Below are 24,456 nucleotides of genomic sequence, written 5' to 3' on the forward strand. Positions count from 1 at the left end.
ATAGTGTTCTCTAAGTTGACCCATGTGGTCACAATGATAGTTTGCTATTTCGAGGGTAAGTATTCCATTGTGTAGATAATGCCATGCATTTACAATTCCATCCATCTGATGGATACATTTCAACATGAGAGAATTTTAAAGTAAATATTCAGTATAATCTTTATGTTTAGTTTGGAGGCTAGGGCAGAAGGGACTCAATTAAGGGACTTAGTAGTCTCCCTTAACTAAGGAGTTATGTCTCTACTTGCCAACATACACTGACATCTCAAGCAAGTGCTTCCTCAGTAATTTCCATACAGATTTACTGTGGTTCAGGAGAAAAAGCAATTACTTTGACATGAAATATTAGCCTTTAAATATTAGAGCCAATTTCAGAGAAAGGCTTCATTATTTAAGACTAAATCTGAGTTTTTCCACTGGACAGGAGGTGGTCATTCCAGAATGACCTCACAGAATCTGTCATAAAAATACTAAAGGCATTTAGGCTGCTGCCACTACTACATACCTACATTTATGTTTTTATTATTTTGTTTAAATACCTATATTTATATATGAAGGAATATATATATATATATATATATATATATATATATATCCAGAAGATTATATGCCACCATAGAGCCAGGAATGTAGTTATGGATTTGTTAAGTATGAGCATATGATTATTACAGCTTTTTGTTATCATTACTTGTGTTATTTGTGTGTGTGTGTGCTTTTTTGTTTTGTTTTTTGCTAGTCCTGGGACTGGACATTGTCCCTGAGCTTCTTTTGTTCAAGACTAGCATTCTACCACTTGAGCCACAGTGCCACTTCTGGCTATTTCTGTGTAAGTGGTACTGAGGAATCGAACTCAAGGCTTCATGCAGGCTAGGCAAGCACTCTACCACTAAGCCACATTCCCAGCCTGTTTTGTCTTTTTGGAGATAGGATCTCACTAAGTAGCCCAGGCTGGCCTTGAACTTGTGATCTTGTTTCTGCTCAAGAATGCTGGGATTATAGGTACAAGTATGTGTCACCATTTTCAGTTAAAACTACTACAAGTCAGTTGTTAAAAAAAAAAAGTGTAAACTACCTGTTGGTGACTTAACTTCTATGACAGCCCCCGTTTCTGAGAGCTGCAAAAAATGCTCATCCCCTCAAATAAGGACCAACACTAAATATTTGCTATCACCACATTTATTCAAACTGACATCACATGGCTTCTGTTAATATACACTGAGAAAAACACAGAATTCCCAAAAATGCATAGATTACAAAGAAACATCAGACAAACTCAAACTGAGAATATTTCACAAAGAAACCAGTTCATCTTCAAAATGCCATGCTATTAAACACAGAAAGAAGCTGAAGAACTGCTGCTGCTCCACACTGAAGGAAATGAACAAAACCATCATGAAGTCTATTATCTTCAATCAAATCCAGGACCCATAGACAGCTTTCTGGGACTATCTGCAAAATCTGAGTTATGGTCTGCAAATAGTTATCACTGCTGGTTTCCTAATTTTGAGGGTACATATTATGGGTATATAAAGGGGACTTTAAAAAAAAAAGAGAGAAAGACAGAGTGCTCATCAAAACCAGAATAGCATCAACACTTCCTGGTTCTGTGGGACTTGTGGATTCAAATGGGCAACTTAATCATGATTCCGTTACCTGTATGTAATCCTTCATGAAAGGATTGAGGACATGGGATAATGTCTTGTGCTAAAATGAAATTCTCTGAGCAAAAAAAAAAAAAAGAACAAGGTGAGTGGTAAATGGATTAAAAAAAATCAAAGATATAGGGAATATAGAGTATTCAACAAAAAGCACTCAAAAAAGAACAATTATCCTGCTGGTATTGGTTTGGGGCAGTAACCAAGGATAACATAAATGAGGGACATAAAAGAAAGTGCTAGCCCAGGTCTTTTTATTTCATTTGCTACTTGTTTCACTAAAAACAAACTGTAGGGCTGTGAGGATAGCATTGTGGAAGAGTGCTTGCCTAGCTCTAACATGAGCCGGGCGCTATTGGTTCATGCCTATAATCCCAGCTACTCAGGAGGCTGAGATCTGAGAATTACGGTTCAAAGCCATCCTGAGCAGGAAAATCCATGAGACTCTTTATCTCCCATAAATCACCAGAAAAACTGAAATGGTGCTGTGGCTCTTTGAGCTGAAGAGCTGAGGGACAGTGCTCAGGCCCAGAGTTCAAGCTCCACAACCAACCAAAAAAACAAAAACAAAAACAAAAAACTCTAACATGAGAAAAAGTAAAAAATTTAAAAATGTAACTCTAAATGCTATCCAGTAACAAAAAAGGAACAAAATACTCATATATGCTACAATACAGGTGACCCTCAAAAAAATATCGTGGTAAAGAAAGCAAGGCAGACACAGAAGACTTCATACTTTATGGTTCTATAAAGATGAAACCATAAATATAAATGTCCAGGGACCTAAACTATAAAGACAGAATTAGGGCTGGGAAGGTGGCTCAGTGTAGATCGCATGCCTTGCATGCATGAGGCCCGAGGTTCAATTCCTCAGCACCACATAAGCAAAAAGAAAAAAGCCGGAAGTGGCGCTGTGGCTCAAGTGGTAGAGCGCTAGCCTTGAGCTGAAGAGCTGAGGGACAGCGCCCAGGCCCAGAGCTCAGGCCCCACAACCAGATTCCAAAAAGAAAAAAAGACAGAATTAGAATAGTGATGGCCTATTACTGAGGGGTAAGAAGGGGGTTTAACTCTTAACTGTTCTATACCTCAATTTTCTCATCTGACAGTGATAAGTGTCTATTTTATAAGGCTTCTTTTAAAGATCAAATGAGATAATACAGATAAGAGTGATGTACTCTCTACAGAAAGGACTGGGGCTTTGTAATTTAGTACATGTGTGTTACAACACATTTCTTTCTAGTTTCACTCAGCCTAAAAATCGGGGAAATAAATTTCTTCCTAAGCTAATACAAAGGTTTTTTTAAATAAATAAAACTAGAATGTTACTGTAATATGAATGTACTAACTTACAAACAGAGGAATACATATGCATATAGTTAAAAGTTTTTGCAACAAACTATTTCACCCTAGACCTGTTTCTTAATCAACGCAGACAGCTTAAAATACTTGGGGAAGGGCTGGGAAGGTGGCTCAGTGGTAGAGCGCTTGCCTTGCATGCATAAGGCCCTGTGTTCGATTCCTCAGCACCACATAAGCAAAAAGAAAAAAAAGCCGGAAGTGGCGCTGTGGCTCAAGTGGTAGCTTTGAGCTAGCCTTGAGCTGAAGAGCTGAGGGACAGTGCCCAGGCCCAGAGTTCAGGCCCCACGACCGGACCCAAAAAAAAAAAAAAAAAAATACTTGGGGAAAAAATTCAAGATACACACATGAAGTGTAAGCCCCAAAGAAAATAAACTAAGTTAACCTTATTTCTCTAACATCTGGAGTCATAGGGACATGAAGAGATTCTTCTCTAGTCTCCTTACCTTGTTTCCATTTCTTTACAGAAAAGGAACTTCAATTGTCTAATTTTTTACTACATTATTTTTTATTATTATAAAGAGTAAGATGGTATTCTTGACAATATCCAAGACCAACGAATTCTCCAGGTAATTAGTACTGGGGACAAAAGCACCTATCTCACTGACAGCCTACATTTTCCCATATCCTTCTGTCTTTTGTAACATATGCTATGGTATTGGAGGATGTAGAGGGATGGGAATTTATTCTTCCCAGTAGGTGTCAAATAATGATAAAGACATTATCTCCTGAACTCAATCCTTTCGATACAGGTATACAGAGTGAAAAGTTGCTAATCCACCACTCTATCAGACAAATAATTTTTTTAATTTTTTGAAATAACTACTTCTTTGAATATAACCTGTATATCTTTGGTCAAACTTATTTTCTCACCAGCATCAGCATTTATATTCTCTTACGTATTTTCTCTCAGACCATTTATAAAAAGTACTTCTGTTTTCGTCATTCTCTGATTAAGTATTTCCAGAAAAAGTTTTCACATGAGGAGAGAGTAAACACAAATTCCAATACTTAATAAATTTTATCTTGGTTAACATCAAAACAAGTTTACACTTTAAATTGCATTATAAAAAATACATCAGTCTTCACATTAGTTTTACATGGAAATATATAATTATTTGAATATTTAAATATAGCTTTTCTTTAAGCAAAAAAAAAGTGTTACTCAGAGCCCTAGTTACATAAATAATTTAAATGCACAATGCAAAACACACACACACATTTTACACAATATTGTCCACATCAACTGTATATAACTCAGGACAAATACAGTAAAAATCTATGCAAAATACTCAAAAGGATAAGGTCAACAAAGTATTCATTATGGTTGTAATTTGACTTTTCACTATTGAAAGAATGCACTCTTGACTACACAAAATCACCAATTGTTTATCTAATCTGCAAATTAAGTCAACATTTATTTAGACAAAGGGGCACATTTTGTATCCTACCAAAGTCTGAATGTCATTCCAATTTAGTTTAAAATTATGTTTTTACAATTTCAAGTTTTCAAGCTTGCCTAAAATAACAATGGGCTAAGAATGTATAAGACAATCCAAAATGTTAATTTGGTAATGTAAATTGTAAATTGAACTTTTTTCTCTGTCCTCTCTTAAGATAGTACTTAGAAGAGCTTTCTAATGTGTAAAAGGTAATAACACTTTAAATCTGATCACTTGAATTTTAAGTCCTATCCTCTATATATGATGTAATCATGGGAGGTATGGTTCCTCACATTTATGTTGTATGTTACTTTTTCCATGAACTGAAAGAACATAGAATGTACCTTAGAATTATGTGTCTGTGCCTGACATCAATACCTATAAATAGAATGTATATACTAGCTGCTTGGTTGATTCCTAATCAGTAGGACAGAGCTTTCTTCCTAAATTAAAATTGGAAGATTGCTTGAAACTAGTGGCCCACAATGATATTTTTTAAGGAAAGAAACTGAAATAGGTTGGCATATAAATGAGGCAAGGTTGAAGGAATGCTATACATGTCACCTTTGTAACTAAGAACTACACATCTGCCCACTTTTTTCAATATAATCACTGTTCAATTTAGAAGAAATTACAACATTATCACCATCATAACGTACCCACAAGTTAAATAATGGCCCCTGAAACAAAACCACATTTAAATTTCATTAATTCTAAGATAACACATTTTTATCTCTGAAAACAAGACACACCTTAACACTGACTCTAATTTCAATAAAATATAGTACTTACGCAATATAGAGGAAATTCATGTTTCCCCTTAACATCAATGACAAAAAGATCAGGGATCTTGGCTGAACAGGATGCACCTGTACCAGCTCAACTGATGTCCCTAAATAAAGAGTTTGAATATGCTCAAGTTCTGTAGGCTTACACTGAATATCTTGCCACTTTTTAATCTGAACTGTAGAAATCAATTAGTTTAAGGTAAATTTTCATATTCATTTACTTTAAACTAACTAGTCTAGGATGATCAATTAGATAAAGGTAAATGAACATACAGGTACTGTTTTTCACTTGTAAGCTGGGCCTCCACTTAGGTTGGCTTTGTTCAATTGAGTGAAATGTTATGCCATTTAGTAATGACCATAACTTAATGGCCTGTCCAAATGACACACTACCAAGCCAATAATTTCAGTTTAAGCTATAATGTATAAGGTATTATTGAGATAAGGCCATAAAACTACCTGGATTCTTATAGTAAACTACTAAACCCTTTAGGTAAAAGGTAAAGATGTTTGTTTAAAAAAAAAAGCCTAATCAAATCAGTGAAATTGTTTTCCTCTTAAGATCTACTAATGCTAAAGAAGGGGTTTATGTATGCCTATATCCAAATAAGAAAAATTTTCAGACTTGCAGATCCAATTTCAATGAAGTAGAAAGAATTTGGTATGTCTATAAAATCACCAGGCACTTTTACAAAACTAAAGACTGTGGTTTCTCATTCTCTGAAATAATTTTAAAAGAAAAAAATTACATTTTGTTTGTGATCATCTAAGTCAATTATGCTAAAAAGTCAAGATTATTTAAGTTCATTTTTCTAGTTATCCAGTTCAAATACTATATTGACAATTCCGATTGAAACATGTAGACTCTTAAGTATATGTGTATTTGTCCCAATTCTTAAAGAGATGGCATCAGTAAGTTTGCTATGATCATTCTCGCAATGGTATAGCTTGCTGGCATAAAAGATTACCACTAAAAAAAAAAAAATAAGGACATGATTTAAGGGACAAAATTCTACATATTGTGCTAAATTATAAGACAACAAATTAAGATAAAGATCTACAGAAAATGGACAAAATTTGCTTTTTGAATCTTAAAAAAAAGGACTCTAAACACTAATTTTAAATGAATATAAAATTTCTGAAAAATAATATCTATAGCAAAATAGTTTAAGGTCAGTTTTCCCACTCAACTTAGGAAAACTATGAGCACTAAAGTTCAAAATGTGTTTCAATTTGAAGTGTTCAATTCTCAACTAGCTGTGACACACAGAAAAAATCCTATTTCACCTCATTACTTCTCAATTTGCTTGTGAGCCGGGTAACCATTCTAACCACATTTGGTACAGATCCTGAACTTCTCAAATCATATTCTCTAATCGGAGCAGACTTCTTTCTTCGGTGGTATTTTTTCTTATACTTCTTTCTTGCTGAAACAGTGGAAGGATGCCGCATGGATTTCTTTGGAGAAAGACCTGAAATAGCTCGTAAGCGCTTTCCAACAGCAATGGGCAGGAGTGAGGAGCTCAAAAACATTTCAGTTGCTCTCTTCACATCCTTTACCCTACTAGCAACAGTCAGTTTCTTTTTAAGATAGGTTCCAAGAGCATTGCCTCTGCGTTGAAAACGACGTCGGATAAACACGGAGTATTTCAAAAGATACTTTCGAATAACATAGTTGGCTTTCATCTGAACTCGAATGGACAGTTTTGCCGAAGCTAGCCTGAATTTTTGTCGGAGAATAACTGCTTCAGAAGCACTCTTGCCAAAGTGTGACTTATCATCAGTTATCATCTTCCCTTTTGGAACCTTCTTTTTACTTTTGCTGTCACAAAATTCATTTCTCACTGGTTTAGAAGCCATTTGGGGAACATCAGGACTTAAAGGAGTTGGCTGGCAATTACTGTCATTTAGAACACCACTAGCACTTGCATCTTCTGGATTTCCTTGAAGTGTTGCAGATTTAGTGGTGCGATAGCGTGACCTTAATTCATATCTTGCTGGTACTGTCGTTGAAGCAAGGTTTCGAGTCTTACCCCTCTTTCTTGTACTGGTGCTTACATCACGCTTCTTAAGTCCAGCATTAGCCCTCTTAGGCCTGCCAGAGTTTGGTACTGTTGTCTTCCGTGCAGTTTTCTTAAGTAACGGGTCATTCTGTTTATACGCAGTGTCATAACTGTACTGATTCGTTTTAGTTGAGTTGAAGGATTCATCTTCCATCCGCTTAGTATTTGCAGAAGAAACACAGATCAGGGAATTAGGCTCTACAACTTTAAATTCTAGTGTAGGAAACACAAAAGCTCTGCTTTTGGGTTTTTTTTCTTCGACATTGTCACTCTGTAAATGCATCCTTTTTGGTGATTCTTCCTCTGGTCTGTTTATTTTTCTTTTCTTCAATGGATAGTTTTTGTAATTGATTTCCATTCCATGGCTGACTTTCTCCGTTTGGCTCTGAGAAGCCACATTCTCACTTTGTTTATGAGGCTTCTCTGCTAGAGAACTATGATGGTGTGATTTATCTAAAGCCTCTGAAACACCATCATTCTCTGCAATTCTACCTTCAACATTTTCATGATCCAACTGAGCCTGAACTGGTACAGTGTCTTGATTAAACCCAGGCCAGGTATTTCTTTCCTCTTCATTTAAAAAAACTTCATTGGTCTCAGAGTTATCATCAAAATAGCAGCGGAAACGACCTTCCTTAAATTCCTTCACAAGTGTATTGATTTTTATGTCATCTTCTTTCATTATCTGAGACCATGTTTTCCCCACAAATGAAGGTGGGACGTGAGGCAAGGCTTCAAGAACTGGTTCATTTGGATTTTCTTCTACAACATCCCTTCCTACGTCCCTTACAGAATCAACCCCAGAAGAAGAGCAAGATGGGGAATCAGTTTCTCTCAGTTTAAAAGTTATTTTCTTCTGCCTTTTTCTAGGAGGAACACGGCTTGACTGGCAATCAATAGGAGCAGAGCCTGGATGGAAATAACGAGTTTTTTCTCTCAGGTCAAAAGTTACTTTCTTCCGGCTCTTTCCAGAACCAACCTTCGGAGCATAGCTTGGTTGGCAATCAATAGGCGTAGAGCCTGGATAGAAGTAATGAGTGTTTTCTCTCAGGTCAAGACTTACTGTCTTCTGGCTCTTTCTAGACTCAACCTGAGGAACACAGCTTGACTGGGAACCACAGCTATTTTCTCTCAGGTGAAAAGTTATTTTCTTCCGGCCCTTTCCAGAACCAACCTGAGGAACATAGCTTGATTGGTAATCAACAGAGGCAGATCTCGACTGAGACTCATGGGTATTTTCTCTCTGGTTAAAAGCTACCTTTTTACGGTTCTTTACAGGAAGCTTGGGAACACAGCTTGATTGGGAATCATTATCTGCTCTCCGGTCAAAAGCTGCTCTCTTACGACGGCGTGTTTTCTTGACAGATTCTTGATGCTTGCCGGGATTAGGCTGAAGAGAGAGATCACCTCGAAAATCCTTCTCAGAACCACTCACACTTTTTAGGTCAGAACGTTCTGACATTGAAGGGTCGTCGTTACTAACAGCATGTTGAACAACTGCCACAGTAGAGAGAGCATCGTCTGCTGCAGAATCACTATCTTTCATGCCAGCATTTATTTCATCCCCCCAAACATTGTCTTCCGTGTCAGTTTTCTGCAGTTGATTATTTACTGCCTGAGAACTATCTCCCAAATTAAAATCTCTTTTAGGATCATTAGATTCACGGCTCTTGTCTTCTGAGTCAACACGACTTTGATCAGGTCCTTGTGGCTGGAAAGTCACAGACTTGGAAGCAACATTAAAATTTAGTTCACAACCACAAGACTGACATGTGGAGTCCCCAAGAATAATATAGTCATTGTTCCGGTTAATTATTCTGAAACTCTTTTTGGACTGGTTTGTCGCTGATTGAAAAAAGGTAGCAGGATCATATTTTACTTCAAAACCACAAAAGTCACACTTCAGACTTCCTACAACAGGAGAATCTGTACTGCTAGTCTGACTGCTAGTCATCTGAGGTGGTTCATTCACTACCTCAAGAGGGGTATTAGCATCTGAAATTACTTCACGATCACAATCGCTGTCATTAGCTGCCACATCTACAATCACCACTTGTGGAGAATCTGTTTCACCATCTGACGTTTGACCTTGATTCACCACTATTTGAAAAGAGACATCAGAATCATACATCATTTCAGAGTCACTAGCTTCACTGGACTTTTCTTCCATGCCAAGCTCTTTCTTCTGAAGGCCTGTTTCTTGGCAAACCACTTGAGGTGGGTCAAGTTCTGTCTGCTGGTGAAGATCAGAATCATATCTTATTTCAGAAGAGTTCTCATTTTCTAGATCATTATGATCCTTCTTTTCCAAGTTTATTTCTTTGACAGACATATCCTCCACAGACTGATCCACCACAATCTGAACAGGTATATCAGAATCACAACTTGCTTCAACATCCACTAGTCTATAGCTCTTATCTTCCAGGTAAATATGGTCTTCCTTCAGATTTATTTCTTTGACAGCATTGTGAAGCTGCCCAACTTCTGAATGACAAGGATCACTGGAATCAAAACTTATTATAGGACAACAAGGATCACTGCTCTTATCTTCCAAACTGGAATGCTCCACTTGCAAACTCTGTGATGGTTGAATTGCTGAGTGAAGAGGGTTATTTGAAACATGAAATACTTCAGAACCTTCTGGTTCATAGCCCATATTATCACTCAGGATATTTACTTCCTCAATTGGCTCTTGAATTTCATTAGTCAGAGACAGAAGTTCATCAGAATCAGCACTCATTCCGGAGTCACTAGGTTGGACAGTCTTATCTTCCAAGTCAACATGTTCTTCCCAATGACTGGTCTCTTGAAATACTTCAATTTGTTCAGTCACTGAATGACAAGGATCAGTGGAATCAGAACTTACTTCAGGACCACAAGGATCATTGCTCCCAAGTTCCAAACTGGAATGCCCCTCTGGCAATATTTGTGATGGCTCAATTACTGAATGAATGGGGGTATCTGAAGCATAAATTGCTCCAGAAGCACATGGTTCACAGCCATTATCATCCAGATGACTATGTCCCTTTCTCAGGAGATTTAAGTCTTTAATAGGTGCTTGAATCTCATTAGTCACAGACTGAAGAAGTTCATCAGAATCAGAGTTACTAGGTTGGACAGTCTTATCTTCTTGGCTGGTTTTCTGAGCTAGTTCAGTTTGTTCAGCCAATGAGTAACAAGGATCACTGGAATCAGAACTTTCTTCTGGACCACAAGGATCATCACTTCCAATTTCCAAACTGGAATGCTCTTCTTGCAAAATTTGTGGTGGTTGAATAACTGAGCAAAAAGGGATATGTGAAACATGAATTATTCCAGAAGTACCTGGCTCACAGTCTTTATCATCCAGGGAAGCATATCCCTCCTTCAGATGATCTACTTCTGTAATAGGTTCTTGAATTTTATCAGTCGCAGGTTGAAGAGGCTTCTCAGAATCACTATTTATTTTTGAGCCACCTGGTTCAATAACATTATCTTTCAAGTCAGTACGTTCTTTCCAATGGTTGGCCTCAGGAACTGCTTCAGTTTGGCCAATCACTGAATGAAAAGCATGACTGGATTCAAAACTTATTTCAGGACCGCAAGGATCACTACTCTTAACTTCCAAACTGGAATTCTCCTCTTGCAAAATTTGTGGTGGTTGAATCACTAAGCAAGAAGGGGTATTCGAAAAATGAATTATCCCAGAACCACCTGGTTCAGAGCTATTATCATCCAGATAAACATGTCTCTCCTTCAGATGATTTCTTTCTTGAAGAGGCTCTTGCAGTTCATTAGTCACAGACTGAAGGTTATCAGAGTCAGTATTTATTTTTGAACCACCTGGTTCAATAATCTGATCTTCCAAGTCAACACATTCTTTCCAATGACTGTTGTCCTGAACTATTTCGGTTTGGCCTCCCACTGAATGACAAGGGTCACTGGAATCAGAACTTACTTCAGGACCACAAGAATCACTGCTCCCAACTTCCAAACTGGAATGGTCCCCTTGCAAAATTTGTGGTGGCTGAATCACTGAACAAAAAGGGATGTTTGAAATAAAAGTTATTCTAGAACCATGTTGTTCATAGCCCTTATCATCCAGACAAATAGATCTCTCCTTTATATTTCTTTCTTGAATAGGCTCTTGAATTGTATTAGTTACAGACTGAAGAGGTTCATCAGAATCAAGATTTGCTTCGGAGTCACTAGGTCGGACAGTCTTATCTTCCAAGTCACCATGTTCTTTCCAATTGCTGGTCTCCTGAAGCACTTCAGCTTGGCCAGCCATTGAATGACAAGGATCACTGGAATCAGGACCACAAGGATCACTGCTCTTAACTTCCAAACTGGAATGCTCCTTTTGCAAAATCTGTAGTGGTTGAATCACTGAGCAATAAAGGATTTTTGAAGCATAAATTGCTCCAGAACCGTGTGGTTCATAGCCCTTATCATCCAGATGAGCAGCAGGACCCTTCCTCAGGTGTACTTCTTTAATAGGCTCTTGGATTTTATTAGTCACAGACTGAAGAAGTTCATCAGAATCAGAATTTATTTTGGAGTCACTAGGTTGGACAGTCTTATCTTCCAAGTCAACATGTTCTTTACAATGGCTGTTTTCCTGAACGACTTCAGCTTGGCAAGTCACTGAACAACAAGGATCACTGGCATCAGAGCATATTTCAGGATCACGAGGATCACTGCTCCTAACTTCCAAACTGGAATGTTCCTCCTGCAAAATTTGTGGTGGTCGAATCACTGACCAAAAAGGGATGTGTGAAAGATTAATTGCTCCAGAACTACCTGGATCAAAGCTCTGATCACCCAGACGAATGTGTGTCTCCCTCAGAAGATTTGCTTCTTTAATAGTCTCTTCAATTTTATCAGTTACAGACTGAAGAATTCCATTAGGATCAAAATTTATTTTGGAGTCATTAGGTTGTACAACCTTATCTTCCAAGTCAACACGTTCTTGACGACAGTTGGTCTCCTGAACTACATCAGTTTGAGAAGCCACTGAACGAAGGACAAGAGAATCATATATAATTTTGAAACCCTTCGCTTCATCCCTCTTACTTTCCAAGTCAACATCTTCATCCATCCAAAAATCTGAATCTCTACTACCTTCACTAAGCTGGACAGCCATTGACTGAAGAGAGTCATCTGACTCAAAACTTGCTTCCGAACCAAAAGACTGACTGTCCTCACCTTGTAGCTCAATGTGCTTTGGCTCCAAAATAGTTACTTTAGGTTGATCCATCACTGACTGGCTTGGGATGTCAGAAGCCAAACTATATTGTCTGTTCTTAGTTTCTAAGTACACTTGATCTTTATTCTCAAGGTTTATTTGTTTAATAGTTATGTCAGGTTGACTAGATATAGACGGAAAAGAAACATCAGAAACATGTATTTCTTTCGAACCTTTAGGTTCATCAGTCTCATTTTCCAGGCCAGTGTCCTCCTGCCACAGTTTTATCTGGGTAGCCATTTTGCGATGTTCGCTGTTTGTGCTATGCTTTTTAACTTCTTCTTTTTCCTTTGAAAAGGTCTGCTGAGTTTGGTCTAGAACTGAATGGAGACAAGTATCAATATTTGAATTAATTTCAAAACCTCTAATATCAGTACTTTCATCTTCTGGGTCAACATGGCTCTCCTTCAAAACAGCTAGTTGAGGTTTTTCAGTCACTAACTGAGGAAGGACATTAGAATTCAAAGTTATTTCAGAAGCACCAAGTTTATCACTTTCTAGAATATGCTTCGTCTTTCTCTTAGCTTTTTTTCCAGCACCTTGAGATTCTGTCCGTGGATAATGAGGGACATCAGAATCTAAATTTATTTCAGAATGATATAAATCAGCACTATTATGTTGTAATTCAGCATGTTTTTCTTTTTGAAGCCAAGGATTTTCAACAAGTACTTGAGGTTTGCAAATAACTGTTGGATAAAGGGTATCAGAACCCAATCTTGTTTCAGAAACACATTCATTACTCTTAGTTCCTAAGTATATGTTTCTATTCTTCTGGAAGTTTATGTCTTTGATAGGATCTTCAGAATGTCCAGGCATTAAGTTAAAAAAATCATAATTCAAATTTAATGCAGAGTCAGCAGGCTCATTTTTCTTATTTTCTACATGGACCTGCTCTTCTTTATGAGAATTTAGTTTTTTAACATATAATTCGGGAGGATTAGTCACTGAATGAAGAGGGGCATGAGAATCCAAATTTATTTCACAATCAATGGGTGTATCATTCTTCCTCGCTAAGTGTACGTATTCTTCGTTCTGAATGATTACTCCAACAGCTACTTCAGGTAGATCATTTCCTGAATGAAGAGGAATACCAGAATCAAAAGTTATTTCAGAAATACAAGATTCATTACTCTTATTTTCCAGATCAACAGGTTCCTCCTCATCAAGTTGGTCAATTACTGAGCAATTAGGAATATCTGAATCAAAAGTTACGTCAGAACTACTTGACTCACAGCTCTCATCTTCCAGGTTAATGCCATCTTCTTTTAGTCTTTCAAAATCCAGCTGAGACCGCTCAGTAACTGACAGAAGAGGGGAATCGGAATCAAATGTCAACTCAGAACTGGAGCACCCATTGCTCTTAACTTCCATGTCGACATTTAACTCTTTAAGATTTACTTCACCCAAAGCCCCTTCAGGTTGATCATTAGCTGACTGATAGTTATTATCATGAGACTCAATACTTAGGTTAGCAATTCTATATTGAATACGCTTAATCTCTAGGCCAATATCTACTTTCTGAGGGTTTACTTCTTTAACTGCTACTTGAGATTGATCAGCCACTAATTGAGCATCAGCATGAAAACCCATTCCAGGACCATGAGACTCACAGTTCATATCCACAAGGCCAGCATTCTTCTTTTTCAGAAGATTTATCTCTTCAACATCTCTCTGGGGTTCATCATCCACTGTCTCAAGATGTGCGTTAGCACTAGTGGGTTTGCGTTTCTTATTTTTTAGGACGACAGGTTTGGCTTTCAGGTTTCTTCCTTTGACAGTCATTTCGAGATGGTCCTGAGAAGTATCACTATCAGAACTTTCAGAATTACTGGATCCATAGCTCTCATCAACCAAACTAATTCGAGCCTTCTTCCTACGTTTCACTTCTGTGGCAACCACTGGGGGTTTTTCAAGTGAGAGATCATTGCTTTCGTCAGAGCTAGTAGATCCATAGCTCAGATCAACCAATTGAATGCGTGCCTTGTTCGGAAGCCTTACTTCTGGTACAGAATTTTGGGAGTACTCATTAATTGTCTGAAGTGAGTTGCCACCACAATCAAAATTCATTTCGGAGCCACTAGAATCATAGCATTCGTCAACTAAGCTAACTCGCTTTTTATTCTGAGGACTTACTTCTTCAGCAGTCACTTGAGACTGGCTGGTAACTACCTGAACAGAATCAGCACGATCATCATCTGAAGCTGTTTCAGAAATGACAGATTTATTATTCTCATCCTGTAAATTAGCAGGTATTTTCTCTGAAAGGTTTACTTCTCTAGCAGTCACTTCAGATAGAGCAGTCAGTGAATGACAAGAGGAACCACAATCAAAACTCATCTGAGAACCTCTAGATTCTGAGTTCTCATCTTCTTGACCACTTTCTTCTTCCTTGGAAAGCTCCAAGCCTTTTTCAGCATCTTGGGATTGGTCAGAGATTGGCTGAAGAGAGCCGAGATCCACTTGGTCTTCAGAACTCACTGAGCACTCCTCTTTCAAAGCTTCTGGCTTGTTAAAAACCAACTTCCTTTCTTCCTGGTTGTAATTCATACTTGAAAGAGATTCCTCAAAATGCTCTGGAATGGCATCTTCAGAGATTTCTTCATCAGAAGGCATGTTAGGTTTATTCAGCCCTACTACTGAGCTGGCTGCAAATTCAGCTTCTGGTGAACTCTCATTATCAGTAAGTTCACGGAATTCATAAACAGGTGTGGAAGTTTCCCCCCTAGCTCTTACATTTCTCTGAGAAAGCAATTTATCTATATCTATACACACGGTTTGCTTATTTGTTTCTTTAGGGTTCTCCTGTGTATTTGAAGACATAGGACTGCTAGAGGCCCCATCTAGCTCTCCAAAGTATTGGTCAAATTTATTTGTGTCATCACTTTGGCCAAATGACTCTGAAGAGACTGCTAGCGCTAACCTAGTAGTCTTAGCTGAAAGTGGTCTGTCATAAGAACTTTTAGGTAAATAACTAGCAGACACATTACAAATCACTGGGGGACGTATTAACTTTTTTCCATTATTTGTAGGTTGACCAATTTCTACTGGATTAATTTTTCTCATACCACTCTCAATTTTATGAGCAAACGCCAAGGACTGCTGCTGTCCCATCTCCAGTTTTTGAATAACTGATGGACGAGCCGAAAACCCGTGTGCACATTCCTGTGACTGACTAGGTCCACACTGTAGGTCTTCAGCAGGATCAGACTCATCGGAGTACAGCTCTTCACTCTCAGTCTCCTCGTCCCTTTCTTCAGGACGAAACTCATCCACAACCACCACATCAGGCGACCCAGGATTTGCGGGAGCCTCATTTTGTGCTGATCTAAAAAGGAAAGAGGTGGGAGGGGGGAATCATAAAAAAAAACTCTAGAATCTATTAAAAAAATTTTTTATCTACCCTATTAGAAGACAAAGAATCAAAGCAATCACATCAAATTGTATCTTCTGTACTTCAGGAGGGTAATTATCAGTATAGAAGAAACTTAATGAACACAAATGCCTCCTAAACATAACAAAATGCAAATCAAATATTTACCATTTGTCAATATATCATAGTAAATAGCAAAAGTTTGACAAAAGTTATTTAACTTTGGATACCTCAAATTTCATCTCTGAAAACAATACTATTTTCAGTTATGAGACCATTTTGTAGAATAAATTAGCCATTGTACATAAAGAACATTAAAAAGGAAAGCATCACACATAGCATTACAAATGTAATTCTGGCAAGGTTGATAAGGGCATAAGCATTTTATGACATCACTAGTAGGTATACAGACTACTCCAAATTAATCTTTTCCCTTTTCCTTCCTTGCCAGCACCAGGGATTAAACCCAAGACATTGTGTTCTCACTCAGTTTTTTTTTTCACTCTCAGATGGTGCTCTAACCACCACTTATGCCAAATCACCAGCATTTTGCTAGTTAATTGGAGGTGAGAGTCATATCTTTCTTGTGTTGGCTTGAAACTGATCCTTAGGTCTCGGCATCCTAAGTAGTTAGGATTATAAATGTAAGCCACCAACTCCTGGATAGATTATTAATATTTGTGAGATTATTCATCTTTATAAAAACTGGTATCCTCTATGAAGAACAATTTGACAATGTCAATTAAAACTTAAAATATTCACTCCCAGCCGGGTGCTGGTGGCTCATGCCTGTGATCTTAGCTACTCAGGAGGCTGAGATCTGAGCATCTCAGTTCAAAGCCAGCCCGGGCAGGAGTCTGAGAAACTCTTATCTCCAGTAAACCACTCAGAAAACCAGAAGTGGCTCTCTGGCTCAAGTGGTAGAACACTAATCCTGGATCTGAAGAGCTCAGGGACAGCGCCCAGGCCCAGAGTTCAAGACCCAGGATCGACCAAAAAAAAAAAGGAATATATATATATATATATATATATATATATATTCACTCCTGTTTTATTAGTTACAATTCACTACTGGTTAAATAATTAAAGGTACTTAGAACACAAAATAAGTTACAAAATAATACAAGCAGCTCTATATGTACTAATAATGATCAGCCATTATAAACACTGTTAATGAAAAAGTAGAGAATATTAAATATTAAAATACTGCAACTAGAAGAGGATAACAGGCACAGGGATGAAGTTCAGTGACAAAAGCATTTTCCAACCAGGTATGGCATGGCCCATACCTGTAATCCTAGTACTTGAAAGGCAGAAGCAGAAGCAGTCTGGGCTACAAAGTCAGTTCTACATAGTCAGACAAACAGACAGACAGACAGACAGACAGACAAAGGGAAAGAAAAACAGAGGAAGGAGGAAGATAAAAAGGAGAGGAGAGAAAGGGAGGGAGGGAGGGAAGGAAGGATAGAGGGAGGAAGGCAGGTAGCCTGCTCAACCCTTCTGTAGACTATCTGTGGAAGTTCATGTGAGAAAATGTTCACACTTGTCACCAGCAGGAAAGTAAACAGAATGGCTAGAGCAGAAGACAAGAGTGATCTCTCTTTTTTGAGGGGGGAGAACAGGATGTACTGTGCTGCCCAAGTTGACCTTTTAATGATTATGCTCAAGCCATTGTTCTGCTTCTGCCTTTCAAATATTTGGAACTACAGGCATGTACCATTATACCTGCATTAAGACTCACTTTTGAATGGGCCTTCTGAATTATGCCAATATGTATATATTTCCAATTCAAAATTTTAAATGATGTCATTTTTTTAATTACTTGAAAGTTCATATTTAAAAATTAAACAATATCTCTCTTCTATTACAATCAAGAAAACATTTTGTTGTTATTGGTGGTGGTGGTCATGGGGCTTGAGCTCTGGGCCTGGGCACTATCCCTCAGCTCTTCAGCTCAAGACTAGCACTCTATCACTTGAGCCACAGCGCCACTTCCGGTTTTCTGATGGTTTATTGGAGGTAAGAGGCTCACGAACTTTTGTGGCCAGGCTGGCTTTGAACTGCGATCCTCAGATCTCAGTCTCCTGAGTAGCTAGGATTACAGAGGTAAGCCACCAACGCCCGACTAGGAAAACATTCTTGACTATACCTTATATAAGCAGCTGACCTGCAGATACAGACATGAACTACCATGCCTATCTTACTGTTGAAATGGGCTCTCACCTTTTGCTCTACCTGGCCCCAAACCATTATCCTCCTAACCTATACTTCCTGAGTTACTGGAATTACAGGTATGAGCCATCACACCCAGCCCTATGTTCTCAATTCATAGAGAAGCAAATATTCAGCCATACAGAAACTATCTACTAAGAACTTTCAACTATGCAATAGGTCCTATGGTAGGTTCAAAGGGTGATAATCTTCTCAAGAAGTAATCAAGTAGCAGCAGAAGGTAGAAAATAATTACAATTCAATGTGCTAAGTATCCTATCTGAAACTTTAGAAAAAGATTTGAGTATAATAGCAAAGAAGAATCTAAGAAAAGATGGTGTTTATGCAAGGTGTTATCCAGGATAAGATCCTAAAACAGAAAGAGACTCAACTTAGAAGATCAGCAAAGAACCTTCTGAGTTAAATGATACCATGACCCAAATGGACTTAACAGACATCTACAGAGTATTTCACCCAACAACCACACAATTCACATGCTTTTTAACAGCCTATAAAACATTCTCCAGGGCTGGGGTGTAGCTCAGTGGCAAAGTGCTTGCCTAGCAAGTGCAACGTCCTGGGTTTGAGCTCCAGTGCCAAAAAAATTTTTTTTCTCCAAAACTGATCATATCCTAGGACACCCAACAAGCCTAAGCAAACAAGAAAGGATCAAGAGAACTCCATGCACCCATTCTTATCACAATAGGATTAAACTAGATCTCAACAACAAACGATAGTATAGAAAACACTCAAAACACACAGTGACTGAACAACGTGCTGTTGAACAATACGTGGGTCACTGAAGAAATAAAGGAAGAAATCAGAAAGTTTTTACAATTCAATGAAAATGAAAACACATTATACCAGAACCTCTGGTATGATGAGATAAGTTCATAGCTCTAAGCATACACATAAAGAAAACAGAAACAGCTCAAGTAAATAACCTTATGATACAACTAAAGCTGCTAGGAAAATAGGAAGAAACAAAACCCCAAACTACCAGAGAGACAGAAGTTCATAGCTCTAAGCATACACATAAAGAAAACAGAAACAGCTCAAGTAAATAACCTTATGATACAACTAAAGCTGCTAGGAAAATAGGAAGAAACAAAACCCCAAACTACCAGAGAGACAGAAAAGATTAGAGCAGAATCAATGAACTAGACTAAAAATACTACATAAAATCAATGAAACAAAAAGCTGTTCTTTGAAAAAAAAAATGAATCAAATTGATAGAACACTAGATAAACTGACAAAGAAAAGATTCACATCAACAAAATTAGAGATGCCAAGGGAAACATTACAACAAACATCTAAGAAATCCAAAAGATTATTAAGGCCTACTTTCAAAGCCTTTATTACTTAAGTAAGATGGAAAATCTAGTAGATATGGGTGAATTCCTAGAGACAAACTATCTAAGTTGAACCAAGAAGATATAAATCACTTGAACAGGCACATAAAAACTTATGTTAAAACTAAGGAAATCTGAATAAATTAGAGAATTTCATGCATTAATATGCGTTTATTCATTTTATCAAGGTACTATATTAAGAACAAGATATTAACATTATTAAAAATGGAATGATGGCATACTCTAGGAATTCCCTATACAATATCTGAATTTTTCCCTACATCTAAAACTGTTTATAAAAAGGCTGAGAGTGGGGGCTGGGAAGGTGGCTCAGTGGTAGAGTGCTTGCCTTGCATGCATGAGGCCCTGGGTTCGATTCCTCAGCACCACATAAGCAAAAAGAAAAAAAGCTGGAAATGGTGTTGTGGCTCATGTGGTAGAGCGCTAGCCTTGAGCTGAAGAGCCGAGGGACAGTGCTGAAGAGCCGAGGGACAGTGCCCAGGCCCAGAACTCAGGCCCCACCACCGGAACCAAAAAAAAAAAAAAAAAAAAAAAAAAAAAGGCTGAGAGTTCCTGCCTCAAAAATAACCTGAGCATGGTGGTACATATCTATAACCTGAGCATGGTGGTACGTATCTATAATTCCAACTACTTGAGAGGCAAAAATAGGAGGAACACAGTCCAAAAGTGGCCCAAATAAACCCAGGAAGACATTATTTTTTTAAAAATACTATGAGTAAACTAGCAAGAGTTATATTATTTATAATTATTTCTTGAATAATAAATCATTTTGGTAGAAAACCAGTTAATGGTGGTAGTCCTACGAGGGTAATTAGGGGGAAATGAGTTTCATGTTATAGTAAAAGATGATGTATTTGTAATAGATAAATAGTTTAATAAATAATGTAAAGGGTAATATAAATAAGATACATATGACAGATACTTCATTTCATAAGATACATATATAGTATATATTGTATTAAAACATTAAACTTTATTATTTTAGAGTTAAAAAAATACTAAAAGCAAAAAGAATAGGGGCATGGGCCACACATAGGCACCACCTAAGTAGAAAAAGCCAGAAGTGGTGCTGTGGCTCAAGTGGTAGAGCACTAGTCTTGAGCTGAAGAGCTGAGGGACAGTGCCCAGGCCGAGAGTTCAGGCCCCATGACTGACCAAAAAAAACCAAAACAAAACAAAAACCCAACTCTCATCACTAAATAACCACCAAAAAAGCTGGAAGTGGAGTTATGGCTCAAGTAGAAAAGTGCATACCCAAGCCCTGAGTGCAAGACTCAGGGCAGACACCAAAAAATAAAGTACTACTACTGTTACTTCCACTATACTATTAAAATTACTATATAAGCTAGTATTAATTTTGAATTTGGAAAATAAAAGTTAACCTTGACATAAAATATTATGACAGAGCAAAAAAATCACAGGTTTTCATACTTTTGAACCTAACCAATAGAAACTGCAGCACAATAAGCACTTTTCAAGTTTTTCAGAACCGGCCACCTTCATTTGTCGTAGGAACTATTAAAGGATACACAAAACAAAAGTAATCTTGTAATGAGACAGAACAGCAAAGAGAAGGGGAAAAAAAAGAAAAAGTGATGAAAAGGTGGAATCACAAAGTTAAACCAGTTGATAAAACCCCCAAAAGTCAAAAACTATCACTTGCTTTTATTTCAACTATACATGTTTATGTTTTTAACCTAACTTTAAAACAACAAGAAAAACTTTAAAAAATGTAACCATTAAAGGAAGGGGGAAAAAAACACGCCTGTTTTGCTCAAGAAACTAGTGCTCTATAAACTTGAGCCACTGCTCTACTTCCAGCTGTTTTACTTATTAATTGGAGATAAGACTCTTTCTTGCTTGGGCTGGTTTCGAACCATGATCCCCAGATCTCAGGCTCCTGAGTAGCTACGATTATAGGCTTGAGCTTCCTGTACCTGGCTTAAAAAGGGCTTTTTAAAGAAACAGTTGTACATCAAAATCTATGAAATATGGACAAAACCTTCATACCTCTAAATACTTCCATTTAAAAAAAAAGAATTAGGCAAGGTAAGGAGGTACACACTTGTAGTCCAAGCTACTTAAGAAGCTGACATCAAAAAGACTGCAGTTCAAGAACAGTATTGACAAAAAGCCAGCAAGACACTCAATAAACAATCCAGGAATAGTGGTGCAGCCTATAATCTAGCTATGTAGGAGGCATAGATAAAAAGATTGCAGTCCAAGGCTGAAAAAGAACTTGTGTGGCTCAAGTGGTAGAGAACTTGTCTAGCAAGTATGAGGCTCAAAATTCCAACCTGAACTGGCCAAAAAAAAGTTAAAGCAAATTCACTGTTTATCAAATCAAAGATGTAAAAGTAACAACCAAACTGTCCCAGTTAAAAGGTAGTAAGAACTGAGATGTGGCTCAAGTGGCGGTAATATCGGCCTAGTAAGTAGAAGGCCTTGAATTCAAACCCTAGTACTGCCAAAAATGAACAGGTAAATAAAATAGATAAGAAAGAAATAAAAACTAATAAGAAACAAAAAAACAAGGCAAAGCTGATATTTAGAAATGCAAAAATGTAATGTATAGACACGGAGGGGAAAGAAAAAGAAGCTTCTTTTAAAATCACAAAAACTATAAATTTTAAAACTTTTAAATAAAGGTAGCACTGGTATGAAAATTTTTAAAAACTGAGGGAACAAAATGCCAGGTACTGGTGGCTCATGCCTGTAATCCTAGCTACTTAGGAAGCTGAGATCTGATGATCAAGGTTCAAAGCCAGCCCTGGCAGGAAAGTCTGTGAGACTCTTATCTCCAGAGTCTCACAGAAAACTGGAAGTGGCGCTGTGGCTCAAGTGGTAGAGCGCTAGCCTTGAGCTGAAGAGCTGACGGGCAGCGTCCAGGCCCAGAGTTCAAACCCCAGGACTGACACACACAAAAAAAATTTTTAAAAAAAGATATTCAAAATGAAGTTCACAGAAACCTATATAAACAAAAGAACTGGATTATGTAGTACTATTTTACATCAACAAGAGTAAGGAGAGATGTATTCACAAAAAATAAATAGATCACATATAGGCACCAGTGGCTCACACCTGTAATCCTAGCTACTCAAAGCTGAAATCTGAGAATCACAGTTCAAAGCCAGCTCAGGCAAGAAAGTTGGTGAGACTCTTATCTGCAATTAACCACCAGGAAACCAGAAGTGGCACTGTGGCTCAAGTGGTAGAGTGCTTGCCTTGAGCTGAAGAGCTCAGGGACAGCACCCAGCCCCGAAGTTCAAACCCCATGACTGACCAAGGGGGGGGAAAAAAAAAAAGATCACTACCTCAAATTTTGATAAAAACAAATTATAAGATTACTAAAATATTTAAGATTGATAAATCCCCTAATTTGATGAAAAGGGGAGAAGAAACTATAATCAGTAAAATTTAGAGATAGAAAAGGGCATATCACAACAAATATCAAAGAAATCATGAAGGAATACTTTGAAAGCCTATATCCAAAACAGCTAGATAAATCTAGAAATGGAAAATTTTTAGACACAGTCAATGCACTGAAGCTAAACTAATCAGGAACAAGATAAGGCTACTCTCCCCATTCTTATTCAATATAGTACTTGGAATTCCCTGCCAGAACAAAAAGGTAGGAAAAATAAAATAAAAGGGATTCAAATAGAGAAAGAAGAAATTGAATTATCCCTACTTGGTAATGATATAATCCTGTACTTAGCAGACCCTACAGACTCTGTCAAAAAACTTCAAGAACTGATAAATTCCATTGGAAAAATAGCAGAATACAAAATCAACAATCAAAACTCAGTTTTTCTATAAGCCAACAGAGTACAGGCAAAGAAGAAATCAGGAAAACAATTCCACTTAAAATAATCTCAAAACCAATAAAGTAAGTATTAAAAGTAAAAGGTATTTAAAAGTATTTTTAAAAAATGTATTAAAAAAGTAAAAGACCTCTACAATGGAAACTATAAAACCTTAAAGAAATATTGAAAAGACAGATGCCAGTGGTTCATGCTTGTAATCCTAGCTACTCAGGAGGCTGTGATCTGAGGACCAAGTTTGAAGCCAGCCTGGGCAAGAAAATCCAATCAGCTGAGAGTGTTCAAGTGGTAGAACACCAGCCTTGAGGGGGGAAAAGCTAAGGTACAGAATCTCTTTATTGGTAGTGGGGCTTGAACTCAGCCTGGGCGCTGTCCCTCAGCTCTTCAGCTCAAGGTTAGCACTCTCCCACTTAAGCCACAGTGCCACTTCCAGTTTTCTGGTGGTTTATTGGAGATAAGAGTCTCAGAGACGTTCCTTCCCTGGGCTGATTTTTAACTGTGATCCTCAGATCTCAGCCTCCTGAGTAGCTAGGCTTACAGTCATGACCCACCAGCACCCAACACAATTTTTTAAGAAAGAAAAGAAATCTAAGAAGATGCCAGAAGATGGAATGGCTGCCTATGTTCACAGATCAGCAGAGTTAGTATTGTGAAAATAGTCATACTGCCAAAAACCAATCTACAAATTCAATTCAATCCCCCATTAAAATTTCATGTTTCACTTCATAGAAATAAATCAATCCTTATTTCATATGGAAGCATAAAACATCCTGAATAGCAAAAGCAATCTAAATAAAGAGTACAACTGGAGGTATCACTATCCCAAACTTCAATTTTTATACTACAGAGTCATAGTAATACAAACAGCTTGGTACTGGCACAAAAATAGACCTGAAGACCAAGGAAGCAGAACAGAAGAATTAGAAATGTAACTATATGGCTATAGCCAACTAATTTTTTACAAAAGAGTCAAAATATATAATGGAAAATGGTACAAAAGGGCTGGGAAGGTGGAAATTATAGACACAGATATATTTTTTCTGAATATATTTCCAGAAGCCCATTCAATGGGAGTTAAGAATTGACTATGTAAAATTAAGAATTTCTACACAACAAAAGAAACAATCACCAAAACCAAGGAATAACC

The 24,456-nt window shown here is 37.5% G+C and overlaps 1 protein-coding gene across 1 annotated transcript in view; it reads right to left on the reverse strand.

The window, feature by feature from the left end:
• Positions 1-1,174: 1,174 nt before the first annotated feature.
• Zdbf2 (zinc finger DBF-type containing 2) overlaps positions 1,175-24,456 on the reverse strand; it is a 51,953-nt gene continuing 28,671 nt past the window's right edge. Inside the window, 2 exon segments of the mRNA XM_070018619.1 lie at positions 1,175-6,211; positions 6,529-15,856. Coding sequence (XP_069874720.1) covers positions 6,206-6,211; positions 6,529-15,856 — 9,334 coding nt within the window. The 3' untranslated portion in view covers positions 1,175-6,205.

This window comes from Dipodomys merriami, unplaced genomic scaffold (assembly GCF_024711535.1).
Source record: "Dipodomys merriami isolate MVZ:Mamm:240054 unplaced genomic scaffold, mDipMer1.0.p SCAF_1, whole genome shotgun sequence".
Lineage (NCBI taxonomy): Eukaryota > Metazoa > Chordata > Mammalia > Rodentia > Heteromyidae > Dipodomys > Dipodomys merriami.